General features: G+C 43.9%; 1 protein-coding gene across 2 annotated transcripts; it reads left to right on the forward strand.

The window, feature by feature from the left end:
* The first annotated feature begins 395 nt into the window (after positions 1 to 395).
* Positions 396 to 15,382, forward strand: LOC138648793 (uncharacterized). 2 transcript variants are annotated; one of them, XM_069738735.1, is made up of 4 exons: positions 396 to 513; positions 8,620 to 8,647; positions 8,970 to 10,115; positions 12,564 to 15,382. In XM_069738735.1, coding segments are annotated over exons 3-4 (1,005 nt in total). In that variant the 5' UTR covers positions 396 to 513; positions 8,620 to 8,647; positions 8,970 to 9,111; the 3' UTR covers positions 12,565 to 15,382. The 2 variants fall into 2 exon arrangements, with proteins under 2 accessions (XP_069594836.1, XP_069594827.1); XM_069738726.1 differs by having other exon boundaries at positions 407 to 543.
* The last annotated feature ends 461 nt before the right edge of the window (positions 15,383 to 15,843 follow it).

The raw sequence follows: 15,843 nt of genomic DNA on the forward strand, positions 1-15,843 counted from the left end.
CACACAAAAAAAGAAAAGAACAAACATGTGGTTGTCTGCTTGTGGCATTAGGCTGCCGTCACACTAGCAGTATTTGGTCAGTATTTTACCTCAGTATTTGTAGCCAAAACCAGGAGTGGAACAATTAGAGTGAAAGTATAATAGAAACATATGCACCACTTCTGGATTTATCACCCACTCCTGGTTTTGGCTGAGAAATACTGAGGTAAAATACTGACCAAATACTGCTAGTGTGAGGGCAGCCTTAGTCAAAGTTGTTTGTTGTGTTTTTTTTTTTAACTTTGGAGCATAAATGTAGCAAACAGTTCAGTGTTGTGACGATGAGCCCGAGCCTTTCCCCTCCTCCCACTACATAGAAATCCAGCAGAGGGTGTGGGCTGTGACTCAGATTTTCAGCCTTTGAACCTGGGCTGGGTGATGAGAGCAGCTTCCTCTTCCTGGGAGGATCTAGTGAAGTTTCTCTGCTGCCTCAGACTCTGCTGCGGACCCCAGGAGACCCTGCTTGTCCTAGAGGTATTCTGTCTGCTGGGAGTGGGATACAAGGTATGCAGGCTATCCCTGTGGATACATGATATTGGTGTATCTCCATGCCTTGGATAGCTACCCCAGGCTTGGGCGGTGGTCACATTTTGGGGTTCTCCCATCTAGTTGCCTAAGTATATGGAAATCGGACAGCGATGACGGTATACGTAAAGCGGTTGCCAATAAGCGAGCTGTCTGGTATCTTTTATACTGCAGATAATGTTAATAATCCTACAATATCTCTTGTTCTCTGATATCTGCCACAGTCTGACATTTGCTTAAAGCCAAGTGTACAGTTTCCCTTATAATTTTTACATTTCCAAGGGCTTTAGGACCCCCGAATGGGTTGTTGCACTCTGCAGCTGTTGCTCAACTACAACTCCCACTATTGACTGCTGCAAGCGTCCATGTTGCGGTCTTGTTGCTGGGCTCCTCCTGCCAACAAAACAGCTGGTAGGTCTAAGACAGTCTGTGATAAGAATAGGCCTCCTGCTTCTTAATAGTTGCTGGGAGTTGTAGTTTTGTAATAAAAGGAGTGCCAAGGGTTGGAAACCCACTGGGTGTGACATCGCACTACCATCTGCGATAACATTACATCCATTTAATGGATCTTTCGATTGCTCCGCTTGTTGTGTGGTGCTGGGGTTGGAAGGGTTAAGCAGCGCGGTGGCTGGTACGGAGCAGGCAGGTCTGGTAGAACCTGTCATGCTGTGTTTCTAGTCAGAATTCAGAGTTTTCCTCCAACAATACTAGACTTCTCTCTAGAGATAACGCAGCGGTCCCCTCCCTGGCATCTCTAGGTCAAAGACTGGAAAAGCCTTAGAAATGTCAACTTCCACTGGACTTTGTCCGGCCTTATACAGCGCTGGATCTATAAGATAAAGGGCGCAATTCATAGGTTTACTCCAGTTTTCTGGATTTAAAAAGCGTTTTGGCCTTTTCCAATAGGTCGTACTAAAATAAATATAATGTGGACTGCGCTTATCTACAAATGTAATCTAATTTATACAGTAACGTGGTGGAAAATATAGGTGAAATCTGCTCAGGCCCCTATAACACCACAATTCATGATGCACAGATACGACGAGAAATTATAGATATTATTAAATATAAGATTTCACTTACTACTTACATTACATGAGTGATATCTACTGTAAATTCTTCAGGAGTTCAGAAACCAGCGAATGATCGCAGCACATAGTGTGCGTCCTGGGGGGTTCAAAAGCCTTAGTGACACCGTGACACACAGAATGACTGCAGACTTCTCGTTTTAGACAGGACAGTATAGTCCTCCATGCAGTATTGCGGGCACCACCTCGTCCTCCATGCAGTATTGCGGGCACCACCTCGTCCTCCATGCAGTATTGCGGGCACCACCTCGTCCTCCATGCAGTATTGCGGGCACCACCTCGTCCTCCATGCAGTATTGCGGGCACCACCTCGTCCTCCATGCAGTATTGCGGGCACCACCTCGTCCTCCATGCAGTATTGCGGGCACCGCATAAAAGTCCATTCGTTTATAAAAATAAATAAAAATAATAATCAAATTCTTGCCTATCCTCCTCTAAGCTGATCCGGTCTTGCCACACTGTAGTGACGTCATCACTCCCCCTGCGCTGAGACATTAGAGAGAATCAGAAGATGCAGCGGGGAAACAGTTTGCGGGGCCCGGTCCCTGCACTGGCACTGAGCCCCATAGCGAGCGTGCTGTTGTCCCTGACGACGAGTGGGTGATGCCGACCCTGAGCACAATGTATAAGATTTCTAGAATCTCATGCACACACTGATTATTTCTTTCCTTGCAGATTTGAACTTTTTAAAGTTTTTTTTTTTTTTTTTTTTTTTTTTTTTTAAAATAAAGGAACCTGTGACCCCCAAAATCGATGGTGAGCTAAGCCCACCAGCATTAGGGGCTTATCTAAAGAATTCTGTAATGCTGTAGATAAGCCCACGATGTATCCTAAAAGATGAGAAAAAAAGGTTAGATTATACTCACCCAGGGGCGGTCCTGGTATGATGGGCGTCGCGGTCCGGTCCAGGGCCTCCTATCTTCTTACGATGACGTCTTCTGGTCTTCACGCTACAGCTCCGGCGCAGGCGTACTTTGTCTGCCCTGTTGAGGGCAGAGCAAAGTACTGCAGTGCGCAGGTGCTGGGAAAGGTCAGAGAAGCCCGGCGCCTGCACACTGCAGTACTGTGCTCAGCTCTCAACAGGTCAGACAAAGTACGCCTGCGCCGGAGCCTGAAGACAAAAAGAGGACGTCATCGTAAGAAGGTGGGAGGCCCCGGACCGTAACGCCCACCGCAGCGGTACCACCCCTGGGTGAGTATAACCTCTTTTTCTCATCTTTTAGGATACATCGGGGGCTTATTTACAGAATAAGCCCCTGATGCTGGTGGGCTAACATCACTCTCGATTTTGGGGGTGGCAGGTTCCCTTTAAATCCGCAGAATGTGAATTCTAGCAGCTCTTTTCACTCATTAAAATTAATAGGATTTTACGCAGCGGTTTTTCCTGCCAACACTCTGCAAAAAAAATCTGCTGCAAATACTAAACGAGTGCACATATCATGGCAAAAATGTCAGATTGTGGTGGCCAGCCTGATGTGTAAGGCCTCTTTCACACTTCCGTCTTTGGCAAACTGTCGCAATCTGTTGTTTTGGGAAAAAAACGGATCCTGCAAATGTGCTCGCAGGATGCGTTTTTTTCCATAGACTTTGTATTACCGACAGATCGCGACGGATTGCCACACGTCGCATCTGTCGTGCGATGGATCCATCGTGTTTTGGCAGACCATCGTCACAAAAAAAGTTCAATGTAACTTTTTTGTGCGTCGCGTCCGCCATTTTCGAACGCGCATGCGCGGCCGAAACTCTGCCCCCTCCTCCCTGGACTGCAGAATGGGCAGCAGATGCGTTGAAAAACTGCACACAACCATTTTGATCTCATTTGAGGATCAGTTCGATTTTTTTTTTTTTTTTTTTTTGTAACCTGGTGTCGGATCCCCATCTTCTCCTTCTGTCAGACTCAGACTGTGAAAATCAAACTGCACTTGGATGTCATAAGGCCATGTTCACACAGTGCGTTTTTTACCGCGGAACCGCGGCGGTTTTGCCGCTGCGGTTCCGCAGCTGTTTTCCATGCAGGGTACAGTACACTGTACCCTATAGAAAACAGGACACACTGTGCACATGGTCCGGAAATTGTAAAAAAAAAAGACGCGCTGAATAGCTCCCGGAAAAAAGAAGGAGCATGTCAATTCTTTTTCCGGAGCCGCAGCGGTTCTGCACCCATAGACCTCCATTGTGAGGTCCAAACCGCAGTAAAACCCGCAGATCAAAAATATATCTGCGGGTTTTACTGCGGTTTGATGTGCAGAACCGCTGCAGCAGGAAGTGCGGGGAGCGGGCGGAAGTGCGTGGGCGGAGTGTGGCTGGCCCCCCCGTGCTCCGATGCCCCCCCCCAGTGCTCCGATGCCCCCCCCCCAGTGCTCTGATGCCCCCCCCGTGCCCTAATCTCCCCCCCTTATACTCACCCGGCGTCCCGGTGTCCGTCCGGCCGTCTTCTCCCTGGGCGCCGCCATCTTGCAAAATGGCGGGCGCATGCGCAGTGCGCCCGCCGAATCTGCCGGCCGGCAGATTCGTTCCAAAGTGCATTTTGATCACTGAGATATAACCTATCTCAGTGATCAAAATAAAAAAATAGTAAATGACACCCCCCCCCGCTTTGTCACCCCCATAGGTAGGGACAATAAAAAAAATAAAGAATTTTTTTTTTTTTTTTCACTAAGGTTAGAATAGGGGTAGGGGTAGGGTTAGGGGTAGGGTTAGGGGTAGGGTTAGGGTTAGGGGTAGGGTTAGGGTTAGGGTTAGGGTTAGGGGTAGGGTTAGGGGTAGGGTTAGGGGTAGGGTTAGGGGTAGGGGTAGGGGTAGGGTTAGGGTATTTTCAGCCATTTTAACCCTAAAAAAATTACTAGAAAACACACAGACTCTGGCTAGAAAACTGCATCAAAAAAACGCATCAAAAAACGCATCAAAAACGGACCAAAAAAGGACCAAAAAAAGGACCTGCGTTTTCTGCCAAGAGCTGCAGTTTTTTAAAAAACAGTCAGGAAAAAAAAAGGATGGAAATCCTGAACGTGTGAACATACCCTAAGAGTGCAGTCTAATTTCTTCCATGGACCCATAGATCTGAATGACCGAGTGCTGTCCGATAATTGGATTCAATTCAATGCTGTCTTTTTTTTTTTTTTTTGGGGGGGGGGGGGTTTGAGGAACAACTCAGACAAATCAGAGAATAACATGTACGAGTACTATCTTGCAAAATGGCAGATAGTACCAAGTTTTAGTGTCATCTGTACAAGCTCTTAAAACGATCCACTTAGCAATGGCAGCAAACAGGCTGGAAGGAGCCATGATGTCGTGTCTATTTTAACCGTGATAACAGATGCCCCTTCTTTCTTTGTGCAGTACTGAGCCCCCATTTTCGGCTCGGGCACTGTGTGGCCAGGCTGTCTGAGGTGCATCCGCATATAATAGATTGCTAGCCTCATTTTTCCAAATCTCTTCTAGTTCATGGTTTTGCTTTTTGGCAGCCACTTTTGAATCCCCTTCTGATCCCCTATCTATGGACTGAAGCTAAAATGTGGCACCCACAGAAACCATGCATGGCGCTGCTTAATGAAATCAGTTCTCTATTAAAGGCTGGAAAAAACAAGACTGATATCTTCCAAAAACAGCACCACCCCTGTCCATGGGTTGGGTGTGGAACTGCAGTTCAGCTGCATTGGAATGAATGAGACCAGCAATAAAACACACAACCTAGACGTGGGTGGCTCTGTACTGGGAAGAAAGCAGCCATGTTTTTCACATTTTGGACCGCTTTTACATCTGAACATCTGAACCTTCTCTTTAAATGCAGTCTTGTCTTGGTGGTGGTTTCCTTTTTATTCTAGCCACATAATGCCTCCTAATCATGTCATTGGATGCAGGAAGATTACTAGTTTAAACACTACCATGTCAATTCATCCTCTGTAGAAACGCCAACCATGGCCCTGCAGGTTTTGCTCCTACCAGTGCTGAAAAGACCGCAGTGCCCCCTGTTGTTGGGTCATCCTAAAATCTTATCTATGGTGTGTTTAACCAGCCAGCAGATATTGTTGTATAGGGTGTCCATAGGGGAACCTAAAGCTAAGGAAGCAGTGACATCTTGAAACTTAGCATTCTAGCAGTCATTTTTGTTTTTCTTGGTGACGTAATCAAGTTTCTTCCAGTGTCTTCTGTTACTGACGTCACTGCATTTATGATTAGATTGTTCGTACAGACCTGAATATTTGACATTTGTACAGAACTACACCCAAACTTGTCAACAATTACTCAAACGTTTGCAAACCACTGGTGAAAGAAGGAAATTCTAGGGTTAGAAGCTAATACAGATGATGGAGATATATATATATATATATATATATATATATATATATATATATATATATATATATATATATATATATATATATATATATATATATATATATATAATATGTGTATATGTAACCCCTGTTACAGGTAGGGGGCGTGCATGGTCTCTTCAGAATACGCATAGCGGTGTATTGCTGCCATAGGATGCATAGCAATCGCAGGCTTAGCTGTGGTGATGAGTCAAAGTCCGGTATTATTATGAATGGCCGGTATGTGTGTCACTGAGGAAGACACTCTGCACTTGCCAGCCTGAAGTAAGGTTGTTCTGGGACCTATAGTCCCACAAGTAATTATGTTGTTTTAGAGGGAGGCTGGCAGGGCTAATTCTAAGGGCTGGGTGGGTTGAACTAGCCACACACACCTCCCACATGTGGGGGTGGTTACAGCTTCATAATGTGACCAGGGTGTGGGTCACATGGTTGAGTGTTTGGACCTGAATGGTCTGTGTTGGAAGCTCCTGTGAGTTGAGGCTTCCTGGAAGCACCTGGAGAGACTGTGGACCTGGACGGTCTGTGTTGGAAGCTCCTGTGAGTGGAGACTTCCTGGAAGCACCTGGAGAGACCGTGTACCTACAGAGCCTGGGACAGCTTCTGTGTTAGCAAAGCCAGGACTGACAAGGAGTCAGCGTGAGGAGCGGAGCTCCTGGAAGGTAACCCCCCGACAAGGGGGATTGTAATATATGGCAGAGAAGTTTATCTTCTGCATGAACAGACTGGTGATCGTGATAGTCCATTATTTCATCACATATGAACATATGTGTAAGCCTGTGATGTGCTTACGATACGGTTTATGCTGTATAAAATAAACCGTATGGACTGATTTATGTGTGAAAAACCGTGCCTTACTACATTAATACCGTGCCAAACGAGTGTCCTCCAACACAAACAGTAGGCGCAACGCCAAAAAAAAAAAAATCATTTACTGTTCAAAAGTTTAGGGTCACCAGACAATTTTGTGTTTTCCATGAAAGCTCATACTTTATTTATCAAACTAGTTGCCAAATGAATTGAAAATCTAGTCCAGACAATGACAAGGTTTGAAAAGAAGGGGGGAAGAGAAAAAAAAAAAAAAAAAAAAAATATATATATATAATTTTTAAATAATTTTCTCCTTCAAGCTTTTCTCTTGTGATAGAATGCTCCCTTTGCAGCAATTACAGCATTGCGGACCTTCGGCATTCTAGCAGTTAATTTGCTGAGGTAGTCTGGAGAAATTTCACCCCATGCTTCCAGAAGCCCCTCCCACAAGTTGGTTTGGCTTGATGGACCCTTTTTGCGTACCATATGGTTAAGCTGCTCCCACAACAGCTCAATGGGGTTGAGATCTGGTGACTGCGCTGGCCACTCTGTTACAGATAGAATACAAACTGCCTGCTTCTTCCCTAAATAGTTCTTGCATAATTTGGAGGTGTGCTTTGGGTCATTGTCCTGTTGTAGGGTGAAATTGGCTCCAATCAAGCGCTGTCCACAGGGTATGGCATGGCGTTGCAAAATGGAGTGGTAGCCTTCCTTATTCATTATCCCTTTTACCTTGTACAAATCTCCCACTTTACCAGCACCAAGCAACCCCAGACCATCACATTACCTCCACCATGCTTGACAGATGGCGTCAGACCCTCTTCCACCATCTTTTCAGTTGTTCTGCAGCTCACAAATGTTCTTCTGTGATCCAAACACCTCAAACTTGGATTCGTCTGTCCATATCACTTTTTTCCTCAATGTTCTTTTGCCCATATTAATCTTTTCCTTTTATTAGGCAGTCTCCGATATGGCTTTTTCTTTGCCACCCCGCCCTGAAGGCCAGCATCCCAGAGTCGTCTCTTCACTGTACACGTTGACACTGGCGTTTTGCGTGTACTATTTAATGAAGCTGCCAGTTGAGGACCTGTGAGGCGTCGATTTCTCAAACTACAGACTACACAACTGAGCGCTTGTCTCGTTGCTCAGTTGTGCAGCGGGGCCTCCCACTTCTTTCTACTTTGGTTAGAGCCTGTTTGTGCTCTCCCCTGTAGGGAGTAGTACACACCATTGTAGTAAATCTTCAGTTTCTTGGCAATTTCTTGCATGGAATAGCCTTAATTTCTAAGAACAAGAATAGACTGAGTTTCACATGAAAGCTCTTTTTTTCTGGCCATTTTGAGAGTTTAATGGAACCAACAAATGTAATGCTCCAGATTCTCAATAAGCTCAAAAGGTCAGATTTATAGGTTCTCTAATCAGCCAAACTGTTCTCAGCTGTGCTACCATACTTGCACAAGGGTTTTCAAGGGTATTCTAACCATCCATTAGCCTTCTTACACAGTTGGCAAACACAAAGTACCATAAGAACACTGGAGTGATGGTTGTTGGAAATGGGCCTCTATACACCTATGAAGATATTGCATTACCAACCAGACGTTTGCACCTAGAATAATCATTTGCCACATTAACAATGTATAGAGTGTATTTCTGAATCATTTAATGTTAGCTTCATTGGAAAAAAACTGTGCTTTCCTTTCAACAATAAGGACATTTCTAAGTGACCCTAAACTTTTGAACGATAGTGTTATTAATTATACAAAGTAAAATGTCACAGTAAAACTTGTCAATGATATTTTGTCTCTTTTCCTTGTGTCTTTCAGCACAATGTCTGGAACAGATGACTTTTCGGTAAGTGAAATAGCAGATACAAAATTGTCTTTAACCTTAGTAAAGAAGCTGCCATCTTTCTTGACTTTTTTGTCATTTTATAGACTTTGACCCAATATTCCAAAATAAATGCGTATTTTATTTCAAATACAGCTCCTTTAACATTAGTTACTGGTCTGGGAGTCAGGAATGCCCTGAAGAAATGGCGGGCTGGTGTTGGGTACTTGGCCTTAAAAAAAACAAAAACAAACAAACATTGAGAAGCACAGAAGTGATTGATTGTCAGTGATATTGTACTTGGTGTTCGCTTTATGTAACTCTTATGTCTTATTTCTCTGTATAGTTGTCAGATGCTTTATCGGATAATGCTGCAAAATCTCAGAAAATAAGCAACCCAAAGAATAGTCACCAACCTGGTGGCTGGTCTGGATCAAACCCTTGGGGTGCAAATCCAAGTGCTCCTTCTGCCCCTGGTTTCACACCTTATGGACAAGGTCAAGGGGGTGGACCATATTCTAGTGGTGGATCTCAGCCATCTGCACCAACGCACCCATACCCATCTGGTCCACAGCCTGGAGCACCTTCACAACCTTATCCATCTGGACCTCAGCCAGGAGCCCCAACGCACCCATATCCATCTGGTCCACAGCCTGGAGCACCCTCACAACCATATCAATCTGGACCTCAGCCAGGAGCCCCAACGCATCCATATCAATCTGGTCCACAGCCAGGAGCACCTTCGCAACCATATCCATCTGGACCTCAGCCAGGAGCACCATCACAACCATATCCAGCTGGAGCACCATCGCAGCCATACCCATCTGGACCTCAGCCAGGAGCACCAAGTGCACCTTCAGGCCCTGCTGGGCCTTACTCAGGTGTTGCACCTGGACAACAGCCTTCTGCACCAAATGCCCCATATTCTTCAGGACCTACTGGGCCATATCCAGGAGCTCCTGCTGGACAGCAACCAACTGCACCAAATGCACCATTCTCTTCACAACCTACTGGCCCTTATGCAGGAGTGCCCACTGGGCCACAACCAGGGGCTCCCTCTGGGCAATATCCTAATGCACCTGGGCAATACCCCGCAGCTCAGTATCCTTCAGGGCCTGCTGGACCCTATTCCAATCCATCTGGAGCACCAAGTCAGCCTTATCCAAGTGCTCCAGGACAAGGTCCCTCCGCAGGAGGGCCTTATTCGTCTCCCTATGGTCAGTCAGGTCCTGGTCAGGGTGGGTCTTGGGGTTCTAATCAATGGGGATCACAGGGTGGTCAATATCCAACAAACCAAAATTTGCCATACCCAGCCTCCGTCCAATTTCCTACTCCTGGTGCTGCATCATCTGTACCATGGGGTACTGTGCCTCCTGGTCAGTGGGGGCCATCTGCTCCATTTTCTGGAGCCCCTGGATCATACCCTAATCCAGGCTCATATCAATGAAGCTGTCTGTCCCAGTGGCTGCCTCCAGACCCAGAAATCCATCTAGTGAGTATGTCGTCCTTAGGACCTTGTGCTTTGTTCTGCAGGAATAAGTGTAGATCGAAATGTACATGTTGAGGCTTGTAAGAATTGTAAGTCGCCAAAATGTTTATCCATGGGAAATGCAAATATCTCCTAAAATTGACTTGAAGAGCTGACACCTCCTCTATATACTGCACCACACAGGACACCTCCTCAAGTTTACATACCCCCGCAGAATGTTTGCTTTCTTGGCCTTTTTTCAGAGAATATGATTAACACCAAAACATTTTCTCCACTCATGGTTAGGTGAAGCCATTTATTGTGAAACTACTATATTTTCTCTTTTTAAATCATAGTGACAGCCCATACATCCATATGACCCTGATCAAAAGTTCACATACCCCATTTCTTAATACTGTGTATTGCCCCCTCTAATATCAATGACAGCTTGAAGTCTTTTGTGGTAGTTGTGGATGAGGTTCTTTATTTTCTCAGCTGATAAAGCTGCCCACTCTTCTTGGCAAAAAGCCTCCAGTTCCTGTAAATTCCTGGGCTGTCTAGCACTAACTGTGCGCTTGAGATCACCCCAGAGTGGCTCAATGATATTGAGGTCAGGAGACTGAGATGGCCACTCCAGAACCTTCACTTTGTTCTGCTGTAGCCAATGACAGGTCGACTTGGCCTTGTACTTTGGATTGTTGTCAGTTGGAACGTCCAAGTACGTCCCATGCGCAGCTTCCGGGCTGACGATTGCAAATCTACCCCCAGTATTTGTTGATAACGTGCTGCATTCATCTTTCCTTCAACTTTGACCAAGTTTCCTGTGCCTTTGTAGCTCACACGTCCCCCAAAACATCAACGATCCAGCTCCATGCTTTACAGTAGGAATGGTGTTCCTTTCATCATAGGCCTTGATGACCTCTTACGGTTGTGGCTAAAAAGTTCAATTTTGGTCTCGTCCCTCCAAATTGCCTTGTTCCAGAAGTTTTGAGATTTGTCTCAGCGCTGTTTTGCATATTGTAGGTGAGATACTTTGTGGCATTGCTCAGTAATGGCTTTCTTCTGATGACTTGACCATGCTGCCCAGTTTTCTTCAAGTGCCTCCTTATTGTGAATCTTGAAACGGCCACACTGCTAGTTTTCAGAGAGTCCAGTATTTCAGCTGATGTTTGTGGGTTTTTCTTTGCATCCAGAACAATTTTTCTGGCAGTTGTGGACAACATTTATGTTGGTCTACCTGACCGTGGTTTTGATTTTACAGAGCCCCTGATTTTCCACTTGTTAATCAGTTTGAACGTTGCTGACTGGCATTATCAATTCCTTTGATATCTTTTTTTGTATCCCTTGTTTTATACAGTTCAACTACCTTTTCCCGTAGATCCATTGACAATTATTTTGCTTTCCCCATGACTGACAATTCAGAAAGATTCATAAGTCTGTCTGGATCCCAGAAACTCACTCAGCTTTTATGCACACACTCTGATTACAAGCAAACAGGCCACATGTGAGGATGTTACTTCCTTTAGAAGCCATTCAAACCCATTTGTGTCAACTTCTGTGCATGTTATCAGGCCAAAATCACCAGGGGTATGTGAACTTTTGATCAGGGCCATTTGGATGTTTTGGGTTTTCATTATGATTGAAAAAGAAAACACAGTAGATTGACAATAAATGGCTTCACCCAACCACTAACCATGAGTGGAGAAAGTTTGGGTGTTACCATTCATATGCTCTGAAAAAAGGCCAAGAAAGCAAAAATTCTGCAGGGGTATGTAAACTTTTGATCACAATTGTATTTACTACACCGCATGGGACACCTCCTCTATATACTACACCACACAGGAGAGCTGACCGATCCTGTATGATTTATGACCACATCAAAGCTGTACATTTATCTGGTCATGAATCGGCTTGGAAAATGGTCTACAAGAAGAATGCTAAGGGCTAAAGTGGTTATCTGACCTTAGGCTACAAGTCTGTAGTTATTGTATGGGACTGCAGACTTGGGACTCCTCGTACCGTTTGCACTGCATTATATGAGGTCTCTTTGGCGGCAGGCACATGACATCAAGTATGTGATTTGCACCACGTGCTGACAAGATAGATGCAGCCTCACTCAGTGCAAGTGAATTAAGTGAGGCCGGATTAAGTCTGAATGTTGCTGGAAGTATGTAAATCGCATACTTGCGGCCACATACTTGCGACTGCCGGAGAATCCTCACAGCATGCAAGGCCAGACAACCCCTTTAAGGTCTATCAGGCATGCTCACTGGTATTTTATTTTGCATGCTATGTTCCATGATACTTGAATGATGAAGACACCGGCCAACATTTTTAATGAAACACCCTTACAAAGATGCTTTATTTAAATCCAAGATACGGTACATGCTTTTAGGTGAAAAGTTAAAATGTCCCTGAGTCCATGTCCCTTAACACTTTTTTTTTTTTTTTTTTTTTCTTTATCTTTCTTAGATTTCCCTGTATTGAAGAAAACCTCTCACCCATAAATCCTAAATCAATGAAGGCTATGAATCAGACTGCATCAGATCCGCGTTACCGTTCTCCTGTGTGCCAAAATTTGGAGGCTATGGACGCTCCTCTGTATTCGTACTGTATACCATTTTCCCCGATTCATCAAGTCTGGCCTTTAGCACGCCGACCTGGATAAAGTGTGCTATAGTAAGATGCGCCAAATTCGTTCCTAGGTTTCTACCTCTATTTGCTGCATTTTTGCTCCGCCGTGCGTCCTCCCTGACTATACATCTGCTGTAATTCATGCCACTTTTGTGGAGTAAATTATTGGACATTTGTTGCACCTCCCTCATAAGCTCTTTCCGCTTTCTTAAAAAGTTGTCGGAGCTGACCAGGATTGTCGTAAAACTTCCAAAAGTGTCCAAAGATTTCCGACATTTCACACAGTTTTATTTGATGAGTCGGAGCGATGGCTTTTCCTTTTCTACAGATACAAGGAATATATATTTTGAATCCAAAGATTCTTCTGAAGCTACTTTTTTTTGTGTGATATTTTTTGTATACTTTTTCAGGGTGACCTTTTTTATATTAACAGTGAATATTCTGATTGCTTAAAGGAGAATTCCCCCAAATTTTTAGTTGTTTAGTATTGGTGGGGGTCCATAAACTATTAAAAAAAATAAAATAAAAAATCTTTAATTTAGATATTTCACCAAAATTTAGGCATTCTCCTTTCATTTCGGTCAAATGTATCACTGCTGCTTATCAACTTTAAACCCTGAAAACAAATCACAATCTTCAGTACGGTATATCCACTTTCACTTTAAATTTGTATTATTTGAAAAACGATGCTATCAAATTTTCTCTCTACAGGAAAACTTTGATTTAGACGATTCCTTTTTTGTTTGAGGGGGTCTTTTCAGACAGATCAGATTGTCCTGTTGCTGGGACCGCCAGGCATCTAGTACAAAACCCAGACGCAAGTGTAGAGTATCTCTACAGCGCCACCCGAGGGGAGATAAAGCAATACATTGTTCCTATTAACACTATTGGGCTGTCCCTGTAATGTTTTCTACTTGGCGATGGATCCTGGGCCCTCCTTGTATTTTATTACGACATTTGACAATCCTTATAACGATCCCTTTATAGATTCCATTCTCATGATTATTTAATAACGGATGGAAGGCAATTAAAGGGATTTCTGTACTGCTGTAAAAAAAAAAAATATATATGCTGGAACCTAATTGGGTCTGATCTAGTTTAATTAGTACTCGCTGCAAAATTGGATCTGCAATAGCCATCGTTGCTCCTTCATAAACGGACACCATGAAACTGGTTTTAAAACATCCTTAAAGGAACTGGGATAAGAAAGTAAATCCTCTGTTTTCAAGAATGTAGCCTCAGAGATTGTCCAGTTGGGAGCGGCGGCGCACAGTGTCTGCTGGTGTGAACTGTCAGTCAAGCATTAGCACACGCCTCCCCTGAAAGCGGGAAGAGAAGAGATTCCCCCCCTTTGGGACATGTGCACACACAGTCTATTTGCAAATTTTTTTGGAAACAGAAACATGAGTCGAAACGCCCACGTTTTTTAGTAGTTTTAAACTTGTTTTTAGGAGAACTCCTCTAGTTTCCTCACATACCCCTAATGGGTGAGAGCTAGTGATGAGCGCGCGTGCTCCGATAAGGTGTTGTCATGCTCAGGTGCTAATGGAGCATCTCGGCGTTCTCGAATAATATACGTGAGTCCCGCAGCTGTGCGACAGAGACAACACATGCAGGGGCTGCCTAACAAACAGGGAGTCCTTGCATTTGTTATGGCTGTCGAACAGCCCAGCCACTCGAGCACAGTATTCAAGCACGCCGAGCTGCTCCATTAGCACCAGAGCATAACAACACCTTATCCCAGCACACTCGCTCATCACTAGTGACAAAGGTTATTTTTTTTGCTCTTTGGCAACTTTTTTAAAACCCCAGATAACTCCTTTAACATACAGCTATTAAGGTCAGACATCTAGGACAACATTCAATTTCTAGCTAGGACAGTAGTGCAGTTACACAACCTATTGGAAAGACTACAGGTCTTCTTTGACTTCAATGGAAAAGTCCGTTTTTCACCCTTTTGCTTTTGGGGTGGTTATATGGCTGCAGAGAGATTAGTGTCTGATTTTAGTGTAACCCAAGTGCTGTGGAAAGAGGCATGGGTCACTAAATCCTAAAAGTGGGTTTGCTTGGACCGATAAGGAAGTGGTGATGGAGGTCTCGTCATCTTGTCACAAGTCTGTGACAGCTACCCCTGTCAACATAGGATTTTTTTTTTCTAAGTTTAGTAAAGTGGTTTGATGCATAGTTTGGATTGTAAGGTTATGGTTTGTTTTGCATCATCTACATTATATGGCTGCAATACCATGCACAGCCACATGGACAAGAGTGGCACTATTTCTTTCTTCTTTTTTTATGTATAAATCTATTTTGGTTTAGTTGCAATGCATGGTATTAGTCCTTCTCCATAATTTTATAGAAATATATTCAGTTCTCCATAGATCTACTGTGGTTCACTGGCAGGTTCACATTTATCATCTATTTATTGAGTGGTGTTGGAGGTTCACACATTTTAATATTGCTGTGTATTACTAACCGCGGGTGATTTATGGCTTGATAATATATATTTCTGAATATATTATTTTCTTTTATAACTGTTTTGGGATAGTTGTAGATTTGAGCAATTCTGCCGTATGCACTGTGTCTTATAATAACTCAGTAAAGACAATGCGCTGATGACTATAGATATATAAATAAAGGAATGAGAATTCACCATGAAATTACATCATGTCGTCATTTACAGGGATGAGAGTGGAATTAAAAGGTACTTAACCCTTAGGCCGGCCTCACACTAGCGAGTTTTACGGACGTATGAGAGGGGCAGAAAATACGGATTGCACACGGTGCAATGATTCTCTATGGCCCAGCTCCTATCTGCCGTATTTTAAGTATCCGTATTATACGGTCTTGTACGGCCGTAGAAAATTGCAGCATGCTGCATTTGTCAGCGTATTGCGCAAAAAATCCGCCAATGAAAGTCAATGGGGGCGAGAAAAATACGGATTACACATGGACCAGCAGTGTGACTTGCGGGAAATACGCAGCGGTGTACTATAGAAAAGCCGGTAATTCAGCGCGGTGTACAGTAAAATCACACTGACAGTTTAGAATACACTGTGTTCTAAATTATTATGCAAATTGAATTTAAGTGTCAAAGATTTAATTGTTTTGTTTTTCAAAT

This window comes from Ranitomeya imitator, chromosome 1, assembly GCF_032444005.1.
Source record: "Ranitomeya imitator isolate aRanImi1 chromosome 1, aRanImi1.pri, whole genome shotgun sequence".
NCBI classification, from domain to species: domain Eukaryota; kingdom Metazoa; phylum Chordata; class Amphibia; order Anura; family Dendrobatidae; genus Ranitomeya; species Ranitomeya imitator.